At 44.3% G+C, this 25,282-nt stretch overlaps 1 protein-coding gene across 9 annotated transcripts in view; it reads right to left on the reverse strand.

Annotated features, from left to right (window-relative positions):
- The window catches only part of LOC141259682 (E1A-binding protein p400-like), a 139,242-nt gene that overhangs the window by 33,273 nt on the left and 80,687 nt on the right, over positions 1 to 25,282 (reverse strand). For all 9 annotated transcript variants that reach the window (XM_073676074.1, XM_073676073.1, XM_073676070.1 and 6 more), the window contains 14 exons: positions 24,421 to 24,585; positions 23,662 to 23,826; positions 22,081 to 22,172; positions 21,287 to 21,576; positions 20,954 to 21,156; positions 20,001 to 20,170; positions 17,846 to 18,042; positions 17,647 to 17,758; positions 14,943 to 15,086; positions 14,710 to 14,859; positions 11,625 to 11,708; positions 9,896 to 10,027; positions 9,697 to 9,741; positions 9,450 to 9,603 (listed from right to left, as the gene is read on the reverse strand). In XM_073676074.1, coding sequence (XP_073532175.1) covers positions 9,450 to 9,603; positions 9,697 to 9,741; positions 9,896 to 10,027; positions 11,625 to 11,708; positions 14,710 to 14,859; positions 14,943 to 15,086; positions 17,647 to 17,758; positions 17,846 to 18,042; positions 20,001 to 20,170; positions 20,954 to 21,156; positions 21,287 to 21,576; positions 22,081 to 22,172; positions 23,662 to 23,826; positions 24,421 to 24,585 — 2,103 coding nt within the window. The remainder of the gene's footprint in view (positions 1 to 9,449; positions 9,604 to 9,696; positions 9,742 to 9,895; positions 10,028 to 11,624; positions 11,709 to 14,709; positions 14,860 to 14,942; positions 15,087 to 17,646; positions 17,759 to 17,845; positions 18,043 to 20,000; positions 20,171 to 20,953; positions 21,157 to 21,286; positions 21,577 to 22,080; positions 22,173 to 23,661; positions 23,827 to 24,420; positions 24,586 to 25,282) is intronic.

Here is a 25,282-nt window from a genome sequence, read left to right on the forward strand (position 1 = left end):
ACGAAGGATAAGGCTCTTGGAAGATTTCATTTTTTCTGCCCGGTTGGTTCCTGCCCCTATGTCTGGTTAGTAGTAGCTGCACACTTTCTGGGGCTTGGTTTTTCCAACTGGACCATGTCCTATGTACTTATACTGATCCAAGAAAACTGAAAAGCTACAAACTCTCCTGTTGGGATCGAATCAGGTTTGCACAGCTTAAGAGAATATAGTTGAATTATTGTGCTTCACCTTGCAGAAAAGGAGACATCTTCACCCCCTGCTATCTCTTCTACAAGATCATCACATCTTATACCGTTGGGGCTTCCCTTTCTCACTGATAGCCAGGAAGGAAGGTCGCACTTATACTCGGATATCTTTCTCTGACCTTGCTACCTTCTGCACTAAACTGGGTATACGTGTTCCTCAATTCCTGAAATCACCACCACATCCACAATATGGCATCCAATTCAACAAAAAAAGGAGGAGACCTGTCTCTCCGGGGTCCCCCAGCTTCTCCCCTCAGAGTACAACTTCTCCCCTCAGAGTACAACCATACATTGACTTAAATTTGTCTTGCAAATACAATGCAGACCCAGCTTCTCAAGACTTTTTGTTTTGCTTTTTGAACAAAGTAATTTCTCTTTTTAAGAAATAGATGAATGCTTATCACCAGAGCGGATTACGGTGTTAATTATAAATGTTCTGGCCTTAACCCATTCATCCCAGGGCAATTTTACATTTTTTCCTCCCCTTCTTCCAAGAGCCATAACTTTTTTATTGTGCTGACCACATAGCCGTCTGAGGGCTTGTTTTTTTGCAGTATGAGTTGTACTTTTGAATGACACCATTCATTCTGTACTGGAAAATGGGAAAAAAATTCCAAGTGCGGTGAAATTGCAAAAAAAAAAAAAAGTGAAATTCCACAATGTTTTTTGGTTTTTTTTATTTACCATGTTAAATATATGATACAACTGACCTGGCAATATAATTCTCCTAGGTCAGTACGAGTACACAGATACCAAACATGTATAGCTTTTATTTTTGGTGGAAAAAAATCAGAAATTTGTCCAAAAACATTTTTGTGTTTGTCGCTATTTTCCGGGACCCGTAAGATTATCATCTTTCGGGATAGGAGACTGTATGATGGCTTATTTTTTGCACCTTGAGCTGACGTGTTTACTGATACCATTTTGGGGTGTATACGATGTTTTGATCGCCTTTTATTTCATTTTATTGCACTGTTGTGACCAAAAAGGAGATTTTAGTGTACTCACCATATAATATCTTTCTCTTAGCCTCTAATTGGGGGACACAGGACCATGGGTGTTATGCTGCTGTCCACTAGGAGGCGACACTATGCATAATCTGAAAAAGATTAACCGTGGCTCCTCCGCTGCAGTATACACCCCTGGACGGCATCAGCCTTCTCCAGTTTTGTGCAAAAGCATTAGGAGGAACGTAACATGGATAACATAATCATGCCTATAAGAAGGCAACTATGTACGAGCTCAAACAAAGACAATATGAGAACTCAACATAATAACGGCCCGGAACGGGCGACAGGGTGGGAGCTGTGTCCCCCAATTAGAGGCTAAGAGAAAGAGATTTTACGGTGAGTACACAAAAATCTCCTTTACTCTTTCGCCTCATTGGGGGACACAGGACCATGGGACGTCCCAAAGCAGTCCCTGGGTGGGAAGCAATGGACGAATATTGTGTTGACAGGCCCCTACAATTGGGGCACCGCCGCCTGCAGAACACATCTACCCAGGCTCGCGTCTGCTGAGGACTGGGTATGAACCGTGTAGTGTTTGGTAAACGTGTGTAGGCTAGTCCAGGTGGCTGCCTTACACACTTGTTGTGCCGAAGAATGGTGCCGAATGGCCCAGGAGGCCCCTAGATCACGTGTAGAGTGTGCCGTAATACCTGCTAGAAGAGGAGAATTTTTGAGGCGGTAGGCATCTTGTATCGTGGATTTGATCCACCTGGCAAGGGTAGCTTTGGAAGCTGGCAGACCCTTGCGGCCGCCTTCCAGTAGAAGGAAAAGAGAATTAGACTTCCGGAAGGGCGCAGTCCTAGACACATAGATACGCAATGCCCTGACAAGGTTAAGCGTATGCAGAGCCTTCTGCACTCTATGAACCGGGACCGGACAGAGGGATGGCAGTTACGGAGAACTACCTTATCCTGGTAAAAAAACAGGAAGGGCAGCCTGCAGGAGAGTGCTGTCAGTTCAGACACCCTGCGTAGTGAGGTGATTGCCACCAGGAAAACCACTTTCTGGGATAGAAGGCGGAGTGGGACTTCACTAAGGGGTTCAAAGGTATTTCCTGCAATGTTGTCAGCACCAGGTTGAGGTCCCACGTTTCTAGTGGTCGTCTGTAGGGGGGAACCAATCGGGAAACCCCCTGAAGAAATGTCCTTACTTGTGGCTTGTTAGCAATGCACTTCTGAAAAAGCACTGAGAGAGCTGACACCTGGCTCTTAAGGGAGGCCAGGGACAGTCTGGCCTCCGGACCTAGAACGGGCATTGTAACAGAAGATCCGGGCGGTCGGGGAGAAGCCAGGGGACGTCTGCTGTGAGCTGTACGATGTCAGCGTACCATGTACGTCTGGGCCAGTCCGGTGCTATTAGGATGGTTGGAACTCCCTCTTGCTTGATCTTCCTCACCACTCTGGATATCAGGGGGAGAGGTGGAAAAATTTACAGGAGCTGGAACTGGGTCCAGTCCTGAACCAGGGCGTCCGCCCCTAGCGCCCGCGGGTCGTGTGTTCTGGCCATGAAGTTGGAGACCTTGTCATTGAAGTGGGATGCCATTAGGTCCACGTCCGCAGTCCCCCAGCGATGGAAGATCTGGCGAAAAACTTCGGGATGGAGAGACCGCTCTCCCGAATCCGTTGCTTGCCGGCTGAAGAAGTCTACTTCCCAGTTGTCCACACCCGGAATGTGGACCGCAGAGAGAACTGAACCTGTGTCTTCCGCCCAGTGGAGAATGTGTGTCACTTCTCGCATCGCCTGGGCACTGCGGGTCCCCCCATGGTGATTCACATATGCCACAGCCGTGGCATTGTCCGACTGTACTCTGATGTGAGAGGCTGCCAGTAAGTGATGGAAGGCTCTCAACGCCAGGAGGATGGCACGAATTTCCAAGATGTTAATGGGCATGGTCGCTTCCTGGGGACCACTTGCCCTGTGCTCTGTGGTGTAAGTGCACCGCACCCCAACTAGTCAGGCTCGCGTCGGTGGTCAGAACCTTCCATTGACCCGTGAGAAAGGATTTCCCCTTTGTTAGTGAGGCTGGCTTGAGCCACCAGTGCAGGGACCTCCTGGTTGACGACTTCAGCTGGAACTCCCTGTCGAGAGAAAAAAGGGGTACCTGTCCCATGATTTGAGGATGGCTAGTTGGAGAGACCTGAGGTGAAGCTGGGCAAATGGGACCGCTTCTATTGCCGCCATCATCCTGTCGAGGACTCTCATGGCAAACCGGAGAGATCGAGGGGATTTGCTGAGGAGGGTGCTAACTCCTAGACGGAGAAGCAGTGCCTTGTCCTCAGGAAGGAGCACTAGACCCCTGAAGGTGTTGAATAGCATTCCCAGGAAGGTCAGAGACTGACTCGGGCTTGGTGATGACTTTTGTAGGTTGACTAACCAGCCCAGGCGACTCAGTGTCGATTGTGATTGAGACGCTGAAAGTAGGAGCCTTGATAAGGAGATCGTCCAGGTATGGAACGACTACTATGCTTCTGGAGTGCAGGACGTCCATGGTGGCTGCCATGACTTTGGTAAACCCTCTGGGAGCCGTGGCGAGTCCGAATGGGAGAGCCACTAACTGGTAGTGGTCCTGGTCGATTGCGAACCTGAGAAATCTCTGATGGGCGGGTGCAATTGGTATATGCAGGTATACGTCTTGTATGTCTATGGAGGCGAGAAATTCTCCCTTCTCCATGGACGCAATGATGGACCGAAGGGACTCCATGCGGAAGTGACGTACCTGTACATATTTGTTGAGCTGTTATAGGTTCAGTATGGGCCGTACGCCGCCTCCTTTCTTGGGGACTACGAATAAATTGGTGTGGAACCCTCGGAAGCGCTCGGCCCGGTACTATGACTCCTGCTTGAAGAAGCGAGAAGACCGCTTGGCGGAAGGCACAAGCCTTGGCTGGTGGTTTTGGGGGAACAGAAAGAAAGAGTCTGTTTGGTGGGTTGGAAATGAATTCTATCTTGTATCCCGAGGACACTAGTTCCCTGACCCACCTGTCTTCTGTAATAGGCAGCCAGACTTGGTGAAAGAGCAAAAGTCGGCTGCCTACGGGTGGGGTGTCTTTCGGACTCCGTGAGTCATGATGAGGAGTAAATCTGAGATTTTCCTCCTTCGGACTTTGACTGGCCTGCTTTTGACTGCCAGGTCTAGTCTGACTTTTGCATCGACCGCGAGTTGTCCCTGCGTGGGGAGCGGTTGCTATTTTGTGCTGGACGCGAGACGGACCAGCCCGAAGAGTTCAGAAAGGATCGGAATAGAGTTTGGTTACGCTTCCTGTAAGTGCGTTTGGGTTTCAGTTGGGGGAGAGAGGTACTCATACCCCCAATGGCGTTGGATATCATCATGTCCAACTGTTCGCCAAAAAGTCGACCACTGAGGTACAGGAGGTGCGTGAGGGACTTCCTTGAAGCAGCGTCTGCTTTCCATTCCCGCAGCCAGATGATATGCCGAATCGTGATGGCGTTTGAGGCTATCCCCGCTGCACCCCTTGCTGAATCCAGAGCTGCATGAAGCATGTAATCTGCTACAACTGCTATTTGAACCGTTTGGTCCGACAGCTTAGGAGCAAATGCTTGGAGGCCAGCTTGTAAATTTTTGGGGCCAAGCCAGGAGGCCTTGGCAGCCCCAAACTGAAGCGAAAGCGGGAGCCAGGGAGGCCCCTGCGGTCTTGAAAATTGAACGAGCCTTGTGTTCCACCTGCTGGTCTGCTGCATCCCTGAGGGTTGAGCTCTCTGGCAGTGAAAGGGGATCCACTTTGGGTGGATCTGTCCATTCCTTGGTAACCTCCTGTGGGAAGGGGTACCGCGCCTCCAGATATTTGCGGATTGATTTAAACTGTGGGTGGTCAAAGAGATCTTAGGCGGCTTCAGAGCTCCTTCGAAGGAAATGTTCTGGTGCCTCCGGGGGCGGATCAGAAATGTTCAGCACCCGATGAATGGACGAGATTACGTCCTCAACTAGCACTGTATTGCTAGGGGGGGATTGGGATCAGGGACCCTTCAGTTTCCTTGTCAGAGTCGGAATCACAGATGTCTTCCGAATCCTGTGTATCGCTAAGGCGTCTCCTGCTGGATGAACCGGGGCGGAGGCCTTCTCTGGTCAGGGATCGCTGCGGAGATCTGCATTGTCTGTCCCTGGTAGGGGACGGTCTAAATGACCTGGAATTACGGTGTCTCTCCCTAGAAGGGGATGACCGTGTGTTATGGGATGACGCAGATGAACGTGACCTGTGGGTCCGCTTGCGTCCTGACCTAGACGTGGATGTGCCCGGGTCGTCATGTCCCTGAGTCGAGCTCTCGCTTTGCTGGGTAGCCTGAGTCAATCTCTCCCTTTGCTGGGTAGCGTTCATAGCTGAGGCATGACGCTGCAGAGCCTGAAGCAATGTGGAGGTTAGGTTATCTATAGACTGCGTCATAGATTGCGACAATCTGAGTGACCCATTCTTGCGTGGCATTAGACCCGAAGCATTGGCAGGGGCTTCTTGGGGCTCTGGCACAGTAGTCTGGATGGGGAGAGTATTACTACAGGCTGTACAGAGTGCATAATAGCAGTCCTGCCTGGTTCTCCTGGACCTTGAGTCTGGCATAGTGCACAGGGGTGGCTATGCAGAGGGCCCTACTATGCAGAGGAGCTTATAAGAAATAATGGATTCACAGCCGAGGAGGAACTCCAGCTGTGATCTTACCCCACCAGTGTGCCCCTAGGTCCAGCGCCGAAGATCCACAGTCCTGTGCCTCACCGGAGGCTGGCAGGACTGGTCTGTATCTGCCGACCGGTAGCTGCAGGGTTAATTCTTTATCCTGCAGCAGATAATGGCCGCCAGAGTAAAGTTTAAGGAAGAAGGGGGCGGAGAGCTGAAAAGGGCGGCAGCTGCTGTGTGAAATCGTGCCCTTTCAGTCTGCATCCGCCCCCTCTATGACACTGTAGAGTGTCATATTTGTCATCCGGGGGGCGGAGAGGCCGAAGCCGCGGTCTAAATTAGATGCCTGATGCCCAAAAGGGCTTCAGGCCGGCGCGGAAGTCCGGGAGGGGGCCGGATCTGAACCAGACCCCCTCGGATTTAAAGGCAGGATAGCGGTGGGGGTATAAGCGGAAAGGGGGCCCTGAAAAGAGTCCCCCTGAGGCACCATAGAGCTGGTGCTGCTGCAGAGACAGGGCGCAGGGAGGTCTGTGCCTGTATTATGCCATGCCTGCCTGCACTCCCCCCGGCCCCGACCGGAGCCCGCAGCAGGGTTGGGGTCCCTGGATTCAGCTGCAGTGTGCTGGCTACTGGGAGCTGCTGCCTGTACAGGCCCTACCTGAGGCGTTTCAACCTAATGCCCCCAGAGGGGGATTAGGGAGGGTGCTGCTGTCACCATCAGGGGGCTTTATCCTCGCCTCGACCTCAACCCAGAAACCAAAAGGAATTGGGGAAGGAAGGGGGTCTCGACTTCGAACCAGCACCCGAGGGGCTGGGAAAGAGCGACATGGGGAATAGCCATCTCGACTTCAACTGTGCACCCCGTAATAGGGGGCAGAGGAAGGAGCCATGCCGGGAGTCTCGCAGGAGACCCACTTTTCTTCATCTGTAATCCCGTCGGAGAAAACGGAGTAAAAGTTTTAGGTGTGCCTCCTATGCGACACTAAGGAAAAACTGGAGAAGGCTGACGCCGTCCAGGGGTGTATACTGCAGAGGAGGAGCCACGGTTTATCTTTTTCAGATTATGCATAGTGTCGCCTCCTAGTGGACAGCAGCATAACACCCATGGTCCTGTGTCCCCCAATGAGGCGACAGAGTAAACCGTAATTCAGCTGTTTTGATTTTTTTTCCTCGCTACACAGTTTACCGATCAGATTAATTTATTTTATATTTTGATAGATCGGACATTTCTGAAAGAGACAATACAAATGTGTATTTTTATTTTTTTTAATTGCTTTATTTTTAATGAACAAAATAGGGGTGATTTGAACTTCTGTGTTTTTTTAATATTTTTAAATTTTTTTAATACTTTTTTTTTTTTTACTGTATTTAATAGTCCTCTTAGTAAACTTGAAGCTGTGATCGTCCGATCGCCTGTGGTATACATACAAAACCCAAGACAGAAACATATAAATAACATTGGGTACTTAGCAAACACTGTTCCTGATTTTAAAAAAAAAAGCGTGAAAGCGTCATAGTGACGTCCTGTGTGAATAAGGGCAGAGCAGGACCAGGTCCCAAACATGGACATACAGCTATCGAGGAGCTTTCTAACCGCTTCCCAACCGCCCACTGTAGATTAACGTCGGCGCTTGCTGGGCTCTGTGCAGCGCTGATGTTTCTCTATGGTTGGCGGTCTCGCAGCGCTCAGGGACCCCAGGGTCCTGACTGTGGTGCAGAGAGACAACTCTGACAGGTGACACCATTGGGCCTCTGTGATGTGATCACGGGGGAATTCGAGCGTTGTCATGGCAGCCGGAGGTCACATAATGACCTCCGGGTCTGCCAGTTACGGTGGCCTATTAGTCTCAGACTGAAGCTGAGTCTAACAGGTGATCTGCCAGTAAAACTGCCAGTTATAGCTCTCAGAATAAATCGATGCAAAAACAATTCTTTTTTTTAAAAATTACTTTTTATTATGTAAAAGCAGCAAAACATAAAAATATTATATAAATGTAGTATCACTGTAATCGTATTGACCCGAAGAATAAATTGGCCTTATCAATTTTACCACATAGTGAACGTTATTAAAAAAAACTCAAAAAACAATTCCTGAATTGCTGGTTTTTGTTCATTCTGCCTCCCAAAAATTAGAATAGAAATCGATCAAAAAATGTCATGTGCCTGAAAATCGTACCAATAAAATGGCTAGTCCCGCAAAAAACAAGCCCTCACATGACTCTGTCGGCAGAAAGATGGAAAAATTATAGCTCTCAAAATATGGCGATGCAAAATTATTTTTTTTTGTATAAAGATCCAAAGGGTAAAGTTTCTCCTTGCGGAGAGTGGATAGCTTGATACTTCCTATAGGTGGCACTAGAGTTCTAGTACTCTTACTCGCTGAAAAGACAATTTGCAGTGATTGACAGCGGCGTTTAACTCATTAACAGCTGCAGGTGGATATCAGATTCACCTGTGGCTGCTAGAGGCATTTGATGGATGATTAAATCAGCCATCAAGTGCGGGTAAAGATGCAGGCTCAGCGTGTGAGCTTGCGTCAAAGGTAGAGACACAGCTGATGACGTAAATATATACGTCATTGGTAGTAAAGGGGTTAAAGGGAATCTGTCAGCAGGATTTTGCTAACTCATCTGAGCAGAATAATGTAGGTAAAGAGAAGCTGACTCCAACGATGTATCACTTAGATTACTGGGTGCAGCAGTTCTGACACAATCAGAGCTTTTAGATTTAGCAATGAAGCAGAGCTGAGAAAGCTTCCCCCGCCCACACCAGGCTGTGTATATACAAAGTCCATAAACAGTGAGCTGCCTATCACAGGAGGGGGCGTTGCTGGACTACACTAATTAATCTCTTAGAGATAAATCCTTCAGTTAGTAAACAAGAGTATGCACTTTGACAAGTGACACATCCCTGAATTTTAGCCTCTATCTCCTGCTGTCTTCAGACTACATAGCTGAAGATTCCCTTTAATATGCACTTCATCTTAATATACGGCAGGTTGGAAGTATGATTCTCTAGTTTCCTTACCTTCCTCCTCGGAGTAAGATTTTGACAATAACTTCCATGGGTCCTCATATACTGAGGGATCTTACTAGGCCCCTTTCCTCATCATCCTTGAAGAGTGTTAAGCCTGTGTTATACATACAACTCTACTAGTTGATTCTGATTTGGTTCTCCTCCTTGGTTCTCCTGAGCTAGACTGTAGATTATATACTTATTACGGTATATACTTATATTACTAGTGTCTTTTTTGTCCCCTATTTGTCTATGTCATACCCTTTCTCATCTTCTCTCTCTCCCCTTTAGAGGGGACATTCATATCTCTATGATGGGTAACCTGGTGGATCACATGGGCTTCCTCTATCTCAATAGGCCTCTTTCATCTGATAGCTAATGGTGAGTTATTACATGCACCTTCTTTCTCCTTTTAATGTCAAAGGCTTAAACTTAAATGTGAAGGCTAATGAAATAAAGGTGGGATATCCCATTAAACACTGGCCTACATACACACATAACGGCAGAGTAATGGTTAGTACTATATTAGTTGTATATAATTATGATAAACCAACCTGCAGGATCTGTCTTATGTCTCTTGTGCTCCTTCCTTACATAGACCGGGGGCAGTTTAGATTCTGGGATAGGGTTGGTATCATACATCAGGCACATCACAGAGTCAATATAAATGTCATTCTCATCTTGAGGTGGAGTAGGTGGTGTCCAGATCTAAGCAGCAATGGCAAACAATGTGTTAAATGCACAGCTTCATAGTATTACAATATCCTAGTAAGATGCGACTCTACAATCTATGACACTTACTGGCATCACCTCCGTCTGCCCCTCCGGATTGTCGTAGATAAATTCCTGGTGGAGATAGAAAGCTTATTAATAATTTGATTGTTGGACTTATTTTTCTGATTATTCTGCCATCCATCAGAAACCATAACTAATTTGACATTACTGATTAATAGGCCAGTACATAAACATTAAGGAACAGACAAAAAACATTATTGTGTACCTTATTATATGCATCTTCCCTGGTGTAGGTCAGTAGTTCTTCATCTGCTTCTTCCCAGGCCATTCTCTCTTCCCATTCCTTGTCTTCTTTTAACATCTGCACTTCCCATTTTTTCTTTGCCATATGTAGATCCTTTTAGAAGACAAAGATCTTACGTTAAAAAGGAAATATGTGAATTGTCAGTTCAGAGAGGAAAAGGACTTGAACTCTAGTTCCACCTATTGGAAGTAAGTCAATATCGACCCTTTAATGAGCCTTGCCAATTTATAGACACCGGTTTCAAGGTGGCATGTCAGGAATGTCACTCTCTACAGGAGAAACATTATCCCTTAGACCCTAGTCAAAAAGTAAGAAGTACCATTAGTGAAAGAGAATTTTCAGGAATCATATTGCTTTTTTTACTTGGGAGTTAAAGGTGCTATCTGGTTAAAACAAGTTATCACCTATCTGCAGGATAGGTGAGAACTTGCTGATCGGTCAATGTCCCCTGCTGAGACCCTTACTAATCAGCAGAATGGGGAGTTTTTAACCCAGATGGAGAACTTTTATCCTCTCTTTTCTCTTCTCCATGCTTAGTGTGGCACACAGACACACAATGCAAAGATTGAGTCAACATCTCCCCTTATCATCTGCTTTCAGGTGTGATTTTCATATTGCCCACACCTGTTACTTGCCACAGGTGAGTTTGAACGAGCATCACATACTTGAAACAAAATTGTTTCCCCCCAATTTTGGAAAGGTGCCAACAATTTTGTTCCGCCCTTTTTTGGGGTTTTGTTTGAAATGATGTCGAATTTAACTTATTTTTCTCTGTTTTTTTGTGTTCTTCCAATAAACACAAAGGAAATAAACATGTGTATAACACAATATGTGTAATTGCAATAATTTTTTGGGGAGAAATACTTCATTTTCAGGAACAATTCCTGTGCCAACACTTTCAGCCATGACTGTATATTGATATTCTATATCTGAGTGCCAAGTTTTTATTACACACAATGTAATAGTGGCTGCCGAGCAGTATAAAAAGTTTTAGGTTTTTTTTGCTTTTTATTTCACCTCTCTATGGCGGACATGTATGCAATCAAAGTACTCGGTACCTAATGAGTTAACTTTGTGTGGGTGTTATCAGACAGTTTTCACTAGGGGCGTGTACTTCTTATCTCTGTATGACACTGCCCAATCATGAGCAGGCACCAACATAGTAAAAAATAACCAGCCCCACAATAGCTAAGGTTTCTTAGTGTGGGAGATGTAGTGATGCAATCCTGATCTCTGGGTCTCACCTCCTGCATGATTATAAAGTGTTAGGAGATTAGAGCAACAGATGACACACCCTTCAGATACAGTCCAAATGGGGGGAGGAGCAGCACAGTTAAGTTTAGCTGTGCCACATTACAAAGCCTTTTATCAGCTCTCCTCCTCCCCTAGAACTGTCAGCTTTGCTGTATCATACATCACCTCACACTGCTTATGTCTGTGGGTGTGTTAACAAATAAGTTAGGCCAAGTGTGTAGCAGGGAACCATATCATGTTCACTGGATGTTGATGAATGGGGGGGCGCCACTTTAGTTTGGCCAGGAGAATTACATACAGGGCTATAGCAGCACACCGTACACTTGAGTGCAAGAAAACTACAAGTCTTAGTTTAGAAAACAATATCAAGATACTGCAGGAGTTAACTTGCAACTATTTTTATTCCAACAAGTAACATGGGCCAACATCCACTAACCTCTGTTTTCTCTGTCTTTCCAGGGGCACTTGATGTATAGAATTCCTCCAAGTAGTTCAAGGCGTATTTCTCAATGGGGGTTAGCTGAAAGACACAGCAGGAGTCATGGTTAATGATATCTGCACTTCTTAAAAAGAAGAAACAAGCCATCCTTTTAAACATCATGGCATTTAATGAACATGGTTTTAAAAAAAACCCTGAGAAAGCTGCTGTAACCAGAATTTGCACGTGGATTGACTAGAATATGCTGTGAGCTAGTCTTAAGGTGCCCATATACATTAGATCAGGGTTCCCCAACTCCAGTCCTCAAGGCCCACCAACAGGTCATGTTTTCAGGATTTCCTTAGTATTGCACAGGCAGTAATTCCATCACCTGCACAGGCAATAATTCCATCACCTGTGCAATACTAAGGAAATCCTGAAAACATGACCTGTTGGTGGGCCTTGAGGACTGGAGTTGGGGAACCCTGCATTAGATGTTAGCCGATTATCCACTCAAGCCGACTCAAAACAGCAGGTATCGGCAGAATTAGGTATGATGGATTTCATTACATCCTTTGTTCCGGCAGTAATTAAACCTCTGTCAGATGCATCCTATTCCTCCTGTTCCTCCTCTCCCCATTGTGAACACACGCTTGGCTACTTTTGCATTTTTCAAAAATTGTCTATTTTTGGGGTATATTATTTTTTCTTATGCTACAAGCTGCTGGGCTCTTTTACTACCATATTGTCTTGGGTCTCATCTGATGTTTGTAATATAATGTACTTAATATCATTCAAGCATGTTTTCTCTTACATCTTATTAGCCAGGAATCATTCCTTACCATAGGGAATTACTTTTGGCTCTTTAAGGTTTTTATTTTTTTATTTTAACCCGGCTTTTCTAGTGTTTTTTAGTTTCAAAATACTGCGTTCTATTAGTAAAGGGTTTCAGATTTTCACATTATTTTAAAAGAAAATGTCCTATTTTTGCCTCATACATCAATTACCTGAAAGCATATCCAGGTGCATGTATGTATAATTGTATACATATACAGTTGTGCTCAAAAGTTTACATACTCCGGCAGAATTTTTCCTTTCTTGGCCTTGTTTCAGAGAATATGAATGATAACAAAAAAACTTTTTCTCCACTCATGGTTATTAGTTGGGTGAAGCCATTTATTGTCAAACTACTGTGTTTTCTCTTTATAAATCTTAATGATAATCAAAAACATCCAAATGACCCTGATCAAAAGTTCACATACCCTGGTGATTTTGGCCTGATAATATGCACAGAATTTGGCACAAATGGGTTTGAATGGCTACTAAAGGTAACATCCTCACATGTGACCTGTTTGCTTGTAATCAGTGTGTGCGCATAAAAGCTGAGTGAGTTTCTGGGATCCAGACAGACTCTTGTATCTTTCATCCAGCCACTGACGTTTCTGGATTGTGAGTCACGGGGATAGCAAAAGAATTGTCAACGGATCTATGGGAAAAGGTAGTTGAACTGTATAACACAGGAAAGGGGTACAAAAAAATATCCAAGGAATTGATAATGCCAGTCAGCAGCATTCAAACTGTGATTAATAAATGGAAAATCAGGGGCTCTGTAAAAACCAAACTACGATCAGGTAGACCAACAAAAATTTTGGCCACAACTGCAAGGAAAATTGTTCGGAATGCAAAGATAAACCCACAAATAACATCAGCTGAAATTCAGGACTCTCTGAAAACTAGCGGTGTGGCTGTTTCAAGATGCACAATAAGGAGGCACTTGAAGAAAAATGGCCTACATGGTCGAGTCACCAGAAGAAAGTCATTACTGCGCAAATGCCACAAAGTATCTCGCCTAAAATGCGCCAAACAGCACAGAGACAAGCCTCAAAACTTCTGGAACAAGGTAATTTGGAGTGATGAGACCAAAATTTAACTTTTTGGCCACAACCATAAACGTTACATTTGGAGAGAGGTCAACAAGGCCTATGATGAAAGGAACACCATTCCTACAGTAAAGCACGGAGGTGGATCGCTGATGTTTTGGGGCTGTGTGAGCTACAAAGGCACAGGAAACTTGGTAAAAGTTAAAGGAAAGATGAATGCAGCACATTATCAGCAAAAACTGGAGGCAAATTTGCATTCATCAGCCCGGAAGCTGCGCATGGGACGTACTTGGACGTTCCAAAATGATAACGATCCAAAACACAAGGCCAAGTCGACCTGTCATTGGCTACAGCAAAACAAAGTGAAGGTTCTGAAGTGGCCATCTCAGTCTCCTGACCTCAATATCATTGAGCCACTCTGGGGAGATCTCAAGTTCGCAGTTCATGCTAGACAGCCCAGGAATTTACAGGAACTGGAGGCTTTTTGCCAAGAAGAATGGGCAGCTTTACCATCTGAGAAAATAAAGAACCTCATCCACAACTGCCACAAAAGACTTCAAGCTGTCATTGATGTTAGAGGTGGCAATACACGGTATTAAGAACTGGGGTATGTGACTTTTGATCAGGGTCATTTGGATGTTTTTTAGTTGTCATTAAGATTTAAAAAGAGAAAACACAGTAGTTTGATAATAAATGGCTTCACCCAACCAATAACCATGAGTGGAGAAAAAGTTTTTTTGTTATCATTCATATTCTCTGAAACAAGGCCAAGAAAGGAAAAATTCTGCCGGGGTATGTAAACTTTTGAGCACAACTGTATGTAGAGCATGTATAAGTTTATCAGTAAGAGATGTACAGATGCAGCAAATCTAGTACATTTCAAAGAAAAAAACTATTTTATTTTTTTTTTAAATATAGTGGTTGGTATTTCATTTGCTTGGGCTATGCCACAATTATTGTCCTATTCTCATATATTGGCAGAATAGTTTTGTATTTAAACATGTGTAAGGGCAGCCCTATTGTCCGACAATGTCTGCAGTTAGGGGAGACAAGGATCGGCATCTTTGATTTATGGGGGATACGTTTATTTCCATCCCTCTGCTCCCAGACTAGCTGGAGAAAAAATGTGAAGGACCTGTATTCCCAATAACCTGCTAATTTTATGGCTGTGTTATGTTAGGTACTAAAATCAATTATTTATAATCATGTATGATGTATTTTACCTGCTCCACCACGGCAACCAGCTCCTTCAATTCGGAGGGGTCTTCAGAAATGTTTCCTGTTTCTTTCACCTTAATGTCTTGTTCGCCTCTTGTCTCAGGTACAGATAACTCCATGTCTATTTCAGGTCCATGTTCAATGCTCTTCAAAGCCTTAGAATTTAACAAGGAGGGGTTATATAGGTCCAATAATACATCTCATGGGCAATGCAAACAGCAAAGCAATTTCTTCTAACCTCTATAAATGGTTTGGCAAATTTGGTGGCTATTGTCTCTGCTGGAGGTGGCTCCTGGGAGAGCATTACAAATTCCTCTGCCTTTACCCCAAATCCTGAGTCCTCCAGGGGTGAATAAAGCTCAAATAGCTCATGAATGGTTTGCTGGGAGAGAAGAGAACATCTAGTTATCTTTGTCACAAATAGAAACCAATGTCTGTGCACCAAGAATGAGATTTGGGGTTCATAATATGACTTCTCACAAAACTTTAATATCAATACTTCTAATATCAGCATCTTCTGGGGTATTTAAAAAGACAATGGTTTTACAACAAAGGAATAATAATAATAAGAAGAAGAAGAATTTTATTTCTATAGCGCCAACATATTCCATAGCACTTTACATTTTAGAGGGGACAGGTGCAGACATTATCAGACATAACACAGTAACACATAATTCAACAGCAACCAAGAGGAACTTACAGTCTATGAGGAAATAGGGGAGACACGAAAGGTAAATGGTAACAATTGGTTGTATTGTACGGTCCAGCCATCAAAATAATAAATAGGGTAATCACATAATGCTGCATGAACCTGTCAACAGCCAGAATGTGTACAGCACAGATACAGAGGGCTATTATGTGCATGGAGGGTGTGTGAACAGATGCTACGGGGGACCAGATTTGGAAGAAAAGTTTGGAAAAGCAAAACAGGAATAGTGTGGTGAGGCAACAGGCCAGTCTAAAGAAGTGCGTTTTTAGGGCAAGCTTATAACTGTGGGTATTGGGAATTAATCGAATTACCCTGGGTAGTGCATTCCAGAATTCCAGAGAATTGGCGCAACTCACGAGACGTCTTGGAGACAGGAGTGGTATGTTCAGATTATTGAGGCTGTTAGTCATAGATCATTAGATCATTAGCGGAACAGAGGGCACAGGTAGAGTGATAGACTGAGACGCGGGAGGAGATGTAGGGTGGTGCACAACTTTGGAGAGCGTTGTGGATGAGAGCGATAAGTTTATATTGGTCTCTATAGCAGATGGGCAACCAGTGCAATGATTGGCTCAGGGTGGAGGCATAGGTGTAGCAGCTGGAGAGGAATATGATCCTGGCTGCTGCATTCAGGATGGATTGGAGAGGGGAGAGTTCAGTAAGAGGCAGACCGATTGCTAGAGTAATAGGCCAGACAAGAATGAATAAGAGCTACAGTAACAGGTTTTGCAGAGTCACAGGTAAGAAAAGGTCGAATTCTAGAGATATTTTTGAGGTGTAAGTAACATGAGCGAGCAAGTGATTCCATGTAGGGCGTGCTCCAGGGGAGTAATGGTAGAACTACACATGGAAATGGCAATATTGGGTTTGGGAAGGTTAGTGGATGGGGAAACACAAGGAGTTCAGTATTTGACAGATTAAGTTTTAGATATAGGGAGGACATAATGTTAGAGACAGCAGAAAGACAATCACTGGTATTTTTCAGTAATGAAGGGGTGATGTAACAAGACTGTATAATTTGGTGTCAACAGCATAGACAATGTACTGAAAACCGAATCTACTGATGGTTTGTCCAATAGGGGTAGGAATATAGAGAGAAGAAGATGGGATCTAGAACTGAACCTTGAGGAACCCCAACATTAAGGGGAAGAAGAAAGGAAGAGAAGCCAGCAAGAGATACAGTGAAGGAGCGGTTAGAGAGGTAAGAGGTGAAGTGGGAGAGAGCAGTATCATTGAGCTCAACAGAGCGGCGCATAGTGAGGAGGAGCTGGTGATCCACAGTGCAGAGAGATCCAGGAGAATCAGCAGGGAGTAGTGGCTATTAAATTTAGCTGTTAGTAGATCAACTGAGACTTTAGTGAGGGCAGTTTCAGTAGAATGTAAAGAGCGGAAACTGGATTTCAAGAAAAGCATTATCTGAGAGATAGCGGATTAGAGGGGAGTGGACCAAACCAAACAGTTTAAAAATCAAGGGGAGATTAGAGTCAAGTCTGTAGTTACCAGTGTAGGGAAAAAGTGGATCACATTTTAGATTACAGGTGAAAAAGTTAAGTGCTTGGTTTAAGACGATACCTCATCAAAAACGATCCAACACAATACCTCATCATTTCATAAAGCAGACTATAACAGAGTAATATCTTCTCTGCTTCCAAATAGTCAATAGTCAAATAATGAAATGTACAAATCTGTTTGCATCCCATTTAAATGGAAGCTACCACCTTGGAAAACGCTATTTACCTGCAGATATGAGATTAATCTGCAGGTAAACAGAATTATAATGCTTCCTGGCCGCCTTACTCAAAGTGTGGCTACTGGGAGAAAATGAACTTATTTCCTCTTAGGAGCCGCTGGCTTTCAGTAATGAGGGCATGCACTGAACGGCTACAGTCACCGCTCACAGCACCGCTCACAATACTGTAAGCACGGCCCGACACAGATCGCTCAGCACAAATACGCTGCATCAAGAGCTGCCAAACAAGGTGACGGCGGGGCTTACAGCCACCGTATATAGCATAGGGAGCGGTGCTGTGAGTGGTGACTGTAGTTGCTTTTTGCCTGTCCCCATAACTGAAAGCCGGCAGCTTCCGAGAGGAAATAAGTTCATTTCTCCTAGTAGTTGCATTTTCAGTAACGTGGGCAGCATTGTAACACTATTTGACTGCAAATTAACCCCATATCTGTAGGTAAATAGCATTTTCCAAGATGACAGGTTCCCTTTTATGTTAAAAAGTACCTGTGTCAGAAAAGCCATAGAAAAATCATTTCCCTGAGCTGCCACTTCTCGAATCAAATCCTTGGTGCCATTCTTCAACAGCTTCTCTTCCACAGAGTTTCCACTTACGAGCCTAAGTTTAACAAAAGTTATGTTTAACATAGATAGACCTATGCCTATGGTATTTTAGCTTGCTGGGTTATAAAAGCACAGCTCTTACCGATATATGTGGATATCCTTTGTCCTGCCAATCTGATCACACCATGCTTGTGCTCTAGAATCCATCACTGGATTTAAATCACTGTCATAAAAGATCGCTGTGTCAGCTTCTACATAGGGAACTCCGAGAGATCGGCTTTGAGATGATATTAAAATGCAGAAAATTCGGGAATCTTGATTAAAGCTCCTCATCAGATCCTGCAAAAAAATGTAAGTAACAGTTTTGGTTGCAGATATTCTCCCAACCATTGTTCATTTTCTATATATTCTTTTTTTATGCAATAATATAAAAGAGATTTTTGTTTTCCTCGTCAATCAAATTTAGCTGCTGTTGGGGACGAGTTGAGAGACCACCATACACACTATATAGTTGCTTGATCCTACTATTATCTGTAGATTCGGTCATCATTTATACAATGTGTACATCAAACTAAACATTTTTCCTAAGATCTAAATATGTAAAAGATAGCAATGTACAGTACAGACCAAAAGTATGGACACACCTTCTCATTTAAATATTTTTCTGTATTTTCATGACTATGAAAATTGTACATTCACACTGAAGGCATCAAAACTATGAATTAACACATGTGGAATTATATACTTAACAAAAAAGTGTGAAACAACTGAAAATATGTCTTATATTCTAGGTTCTTCAAAGTAGCCACCTTTTGCTTTGATGACTGCTTTGCACACTCTTGGCATTCTCTTGATGAGCTCCAATAGGTAGTCACCGGAAATGGTTTTCCCTTCACAGGTGTTCCCTGTCAGGTTTAATAAGTGGGATTTCTTGCCTTATAAATGGGGTTGGGACCATCAGTTGTGTTGTGCACAAGTCTGGTGGATACACAGCTGATAGTCCTACTGAATAGACTGTTAGAATTTGTATTATGGCAAGAAAAAAGCAGCTAAGTAAAGAAAAAAGAGTGGCCATCATTACTTTAAGAAATGAAGGTCAGTCAGTCCAAAAAATTGGGAAAACTTTGAAAGTGTCCCCAAGTGCAGTTGCAAAAACCATCAAGTGCTACAAAGAAACTGGCTCACATGAGGACCGCCCCAGGAAAGGAAGACCAAGAGTCACCTCTGCTTCTGAGGATAAGTTTATCCGAGTCACCAGATTCAGAAATCGCAGGTTAACAGCAGCTCAGATTAGAGACCAGGTCAATGCCACACAGAGTTCTAGCAGCAGACACATCTCTACAACAACTGTTAAGAGGAGACTATGTGCAGCAGGCCTTCATGGTAAAATAGCTGCTAGGAAACCACTGCTAAGGACAGGCAACATGCAGAAGAGACAAGTTATGGCTAAAGAACACAAGGAATGGACATTAGACCAGTGGAAATCTGTGCTTTGGTTTGATGAGTCCAAATTTGAGATCTTTGGTTCCAACCACCGTGTCTTTGTGCGATGCAGAAAAGGTGAACGGATGGACTCTACATGCCTGGTTCCCACCGTGAAGCATGGAGGAGGAGGTGTGATGGTGTGGGGGTGCTTTGCTGGTGACACTGTTGGGGATTTATTCAAAATTGAAGGCATACTGAACCAGCATGGCTACCACAGCATCTTGCAGCTGCATGCTATTCCATCCGGTTTGCGTTTAGTTGGACCATCATTTATTTTTCAACAGGACAATGACCCCAAACACACCTCCAGACTGTGTAAGGGCTATTTTACCAAGAAGGAGAGTGATGGGGTGCTACGCCAGATGACCTGGCCTCCACAGTCACCAGACCTGAACCCAATCGAGATGGTTTGGGGTGAGCTGGACCGCAGAGTGAAGGCAAAAGGGCCAACAAGTGCTGAGCATCTCTGGGAACTCCTTCAAGATTGTTGGAAGACCATTTCCGGTGACTACCTCTTGAAGCTCATCAAGAGAATGCCAAGAGTGTGCAAAGCAGTCATCAAAGCAAAAGGTGGCTACTTTGAAAAACCTAGAATATAAGACATATTTTCAGTAGTTTCACACTTTTTTGTTAAGTATATAATTCCACATGTGCTAATTCATAGTTTTGATGCCTTCAGTGTGAATGTACAATTTTCATAGTCATGAAAATACAGAAAAATCTTTAAATGAGAAGGTGTGTCCAAACTTTTGGTCTGTACTGTATGTCCCCCTCTAACAAGTATACTAATATCAAGATAAGCTATTACATACGTGACATTGGTCATAGTTTGCAAACTCATCGATCCTCAAGAAGCTGAAACTGTTGATGTCCAGGAAGGTCTCCAAAATATCTAGCATGAGCAGCATCTGAGAGAAAATCAAAGCACGGTGTCCCTCAGACCTCAGCTTTCTCAGAAGAATGGACAACGCTTCAAGCTTTCCTGTGTGCAAAAAGAAATAGTCAATAAGTCTGGTCATCGTAGTAAACTGAAAAAGATGTCTACAACATGTACAAGACTTCAGATCAATGATTAATAGGAACGTCTAATCAACGATGAAGCTTTGTGTGCCAACAACCTGATGGCTACTTCTGCTTGGTCATAAAAACCACATAAAGGGGGGAGACAGATGCAGAAAACACAGATCAAAAGGAAAGGTGTTCCCCAATAAATCTGTCAAATTAATCAACACACAAAATGAACATTTTTTTCTGCTTTTTAGGATGGAGTTTAAAAAGTTGTGTCAAAATGCAGGTTTAAAGGCGTTTTCTGGTTTTGGAAACCCCTCTCCCCTGCCGTAGTTTGCATTATAAAAACAAACTGTTCTTTACTCACCCTCCCCGGGTCCGGTGTCAAGTCTCCGCCACTCCTCCCATTGTTTGTTATTGTCACTAGAACTACAGTCAATCACTGAGCGTCGCGGCTTTGCCAGAATAAATGGCACGAGCCGCTTAGAGCATATGAGCTCACTGACTGGCTGCAGCTCTGTCAACATGACGCCAGCACTGCAGACAAAAACAAACATCAGGAGCAGCGGCAGAGAGCCAGCAATGGGCTTAAGGTTGAGTAAAGCACAGTTTGTTTTTTTTAAAGCAAACTGCAGCAATAGGACAGAGGTTTTCCAATAGGGCACTGTGGCGGGGATTAACTCTAGGCAGCAATAAGCATGAACCCTGCCACTGTTCGGATTGGGCATATTTTGACTCTTTGCAGCATGCAACCAACCTGAATCACACTGAATAAGCCGCAAGTCAGGAGTCTGCACACAATTAGGAGTAGTTCGTTCTCGCAAACACTGCAGGAATGGCGCTGCCTGCTCCTTCATTCTCAGCCTCAGCATCTTCATGTTGTGGGTATATAAGGGCGGAGGATGTGGCACTGCCAATATTGGAGGAGAAGCAACGACAGCAGGCACCACACAAACGGCACTATCAGACAGGGAAAAGATGAAGAATGAGATCTTGGATATATTCCAGATTGCACACATTTTACCACAATAACCCTACACATGTATAAATAAGAAAGAAGCTGTATTTCCTTGTAAACTACAATACTCACCTTCTTGCAAGGGGTCTTAGTATTGCCTTCTGCTGCTCTGTGGATAGAATGAGTTGCCCTAAAGGGTCTCTCATGTCTCTGGAAGAGTGAGCGGATAGCAGACAGTTCACAGATCCCACCCATCCCCACTGTGTTTCTTTTTCAGGTGGATGAAAGCTAGAAGACTGGATTTGAAAAAGCGACAACAGATCACTTCCGTAAATGGGAGCCTGTGCGCAGCGCAGCTCATTGCCAGTGAACAGTCGCTCCAGGCGATCTCTTAATACACGCTGCTTTTCTTCCATCAAATCCTGCATTAAAGCAAAACAAATCATTGACAATAAATCCCATTGTGACCAATAATATTCTTTATTAGTGGGATTTATTCACACATACTCATTACCTTTATAGAACTATAATATTTTAATACTTGCTCAGCAGTTAGGAGAGATCTCTTTAATAGAAGCCACTAACCTAGTGGCTACGGTAGGAGTAGTCCTGACAGTGGGCCAAGTATGTCAGCACTGTACTAAATGTGTGCCTGTCAGGGGAATCGGCAAGATGGATCACGGACAAACTCCACAAGTCGCATGCAGTCCGTCTAATCAGGGATGACTGGTCACTGGATGCTACTGCACAACTAGGGGAGTGTTATTAATCCTAATAATGCTGCTATGTAAGCTATATACAATACTACCATACACTTGTTCCGCAATCAGCTGTATAAATAACAGTAATTAGTACATTGATTTGCTGAATACACTGCTCAGATTTACATGAGATCTACTCTTGGATTTAATATATAAACACCATACCTGTGCAGGGGTGAGGGCACTCTGTGAGCTTTTCAGAGAAGATGCAACATCGCCACCACTGGGATAAGGCATGATGCTTCTTCCTTGAATCCCTGTAATATATAAACCAACACGATGCACAATCTCTTTTTTCTACCGGCCTACTCGTCCTATATACTGTCTGACTTTTTCTATTACGCTAAAGCATATTATTATTACCGGTATTTATTATTATAGCGCCATTTATTCCATGGCGCTTAAATGTGAAAAGGGGTATACATAGCAAACAACAAGTACAATAATCTTGAACAATACAAGTTAGCGACAGATACAGGAGGAGAGAGGACCCTGCCCGCAAGGGCTCACAATCTACAGGGCATGGGTGAGGATACAGTAGGTGAGGGTAGAGCTGGTTGTGCAGTGGTATAGTGGATCAGTGGTTACTGCAGGTTGTAGGCTTGTCGGAAGAGGTGGGTCTTCAGGTTCATTTTGAAGATTTCCACGGTAGGCGAGAGTCTGATGTGTTGGGGTAGACAGTTCCAGAGTAGGGGGAAGCACGGGAGAAATCTTGTATACGATTGTGGGAAGAGGAGATAAGAGGGGAGTAGAGAAGGAGATCTTGTGAGGATCGGAGGTTGCGTGCAGGTAAGTATCGAGAGACTAGGTCACAGATATATGGAGGAGACAGGTTGTGGATGCCTTTGTATGCCAGGGTTAGGGTTTTGAACTGGAGTCTCTGGGTAATGGGGAGCCAGTGAAGGGATTGACAGAGGGGAGAGGCCGGGGAATAGCAGGGGACAGGTGGATTAGTCGGGCAGCAGAGTTTAGGATAGTTTGGAGGGGTGCGAGAGTGTTAGAAGGGAGGCCACAGAGCAGGAGGTTGCAGTAGTCGAGGCGGGAGATGATGAGGGAGTGCACTAATGTTTTTGCAGATTCTTAAAGAATGTACGGATGCAGGGCTTGGATATGTGGTTTGAAGAAGAGATCAGAGATATATTTGGAGATATTTATGGAACATGATAATTAAAATATAAGTTATATACCTATAAGTACACATTTATATCATAGAACATGTCATTGTCTCTATTTCAAAGTCACAGACCTTTGCATCTGCAGATTAGTTCTCTAAGGTGATGCGGACTAAGGACCATTTTATATATGTCCAAGATCACGGACAGTGCTCTAATCAGAAGACCCGGGTACAATGACATGAGCTATCTGTATCATAGGCAGGGTCAGACATATCATTGGTGCAACCTTTACAGCCACACATGGCCCACGAGGTAAGGGGTCTTATTCCGACCCCCAGAGCAGGTATAATTGTGCATTATGATGGACTTCAAAGGGCCCGTATATTCTTCTTGCAGTGGGACTCTTTTCTGTCTGTGTCTGCCAGTGATCATAGGCACATATGAAGTAATTAGCTCAGGTCGGAAGACCCCGCAGTAGGGTTGGGCATTCCGATGCGAGAACAGTTAGTGTTTCGCGTATGTGCGCAAGCAGCCTAACTTTGTATTTTGTTTGAACTTATAGAGGTGGTAACCTCCATATTCGTAGTTTATGACTACCATCTATTTAGTAATACATAAAAGCATTAATCACCTGTTTGAGGAGTCAGAGAGGGTATGTTGCTGGCAGGGTGCTGGTTTCCTAATGCATTTATTGCATTTTGAATGGAGGTTCCTTGAGGCACTGTCTGCATTACTAGGGGACCAGGAGGTCGAAGATACTGCTGTCCAGGAGCCGAAACAATCTGAAGAACACTCCCTGTGAATGTACAAAAAATCTATAAGAAACGTTACAACTTTCAGTAGCAGAAATCTTTCTTTTATCTTTTAAGTTTCCCTTTTAGGAGGTTGGCGTTACTTAAAAAAGATGAAATGAGACTCAAAATGTTTTATCCAGTAGGCACCTGTGATGTAAAGCCCCCCATACACATGAGATGGCTGTTGGCTGAACGATGCGTTGGACAATCGATCAGTCAGCAGCAATCTCAGCCAGCTCTCCCATGCACAGGAGCGCTCGCTCGGCCGAGCACTCCTATGTTCTCTATGAGAGAGCGTTGCAAGACATGTCTGGTGACGGCTTATCTCAGAGAGACCAAATGGATCGGCAGTCCACAATAAGACATGCTAGATCCTAAACTCCCCAAACAAAAGTTTTACAGGGTCTCCCTAGACATTAGACAGTTGGCCGAAAACATTAATATAGGTGGGTTCAGCAAACTTTAGCGTAATATGTATGGGGGGCTTTACTCACATAATACATTGATGGACCTTAGTCTCCACTTAGCTGTGTGGGACAGATTGTACTTTTTTAATCAATATAAAACTGAGGTTCCAGGTCTCTACACTACAGTACCTTGTAATTGCAGTGGTTGCCCAGCTGTGAGCTGGCGCAGTTGGCTCTGGGACAGTGTGAATGTGTTCCCTTGGAATTGTAGGGTTACTGGGGTTTTGGGCTGAGCTATCCTGCCTTGAGCTGCACCAGAAGTAGCCAGCTGAGCGATTTTTACCACTTCACCACCTGAAGAAAGAAAATACAAGACGGTCAGCATTTTCATTGGTGCTAGTCATTCGATTGGATATACACTGCTCAAAAAAATAAAGGGAACACTGAAATAACACATCCTAGATCTGAATGAATGAAATATTCTCATTGAATACTTTGTTCTGTACAAAGCTGAATGTGCTGACAACAAAATCACACAAAAATCATCAATGGAAATCAAATTTATTAACCAATGGAGGCCTGGATTTGGAGTCACCCCCAAAATTAAAGTGGAAAAACACACTACAGGCTGATCCAACTTTGATGTCATGTCCAAAAAACAAGTCAAAATGAGGCTCAGTATTGTGTGTGGCCTTAACGTGCCTGTATGACCTCCCTACAATGCCTGGGCATGCCCCTGATGAGGTTGCGGATGGTCTCCTGTGGGATCTCCTCCCAGACCTGGACTAAAGCATCCGCCAACTCCTGGATAGTCTGTGGTGCAACGTGACATTGGTGGATGGAGCGAGACATGATGTCCCAGATGTGCTCAATCGGATTCAGGTCTGGGGAACGGGCGGGCCAGTCCATAGCTTCAATGCCTTCATCTTGCAGGAACTGCTGACATACTCCAGCCACATGAGGTCTGGCATTGTACTGCATTAGGAGGAACCCAGGGCCAACCGCACCAGAATATGGTCTCACAAGGGGTCTGAGGATCTCATCTCGGTAC

Source organism: Phyllobates terribilis, unplaced genomic scaffold, assembly GCF_046119375.1.
Source record: "Phyllobates terribilis strain yellow unplaced genomic scaffold, ASM4611937v1 Scaffold_1__5_contigs__length_1240528914, whole genome shotgun sequence".
NCBI lineage: Eukaryota > Metazoa > Chordata > Amphibia > Anura > Dendrobatidae > Phyllobates > Phyllobates terribilis.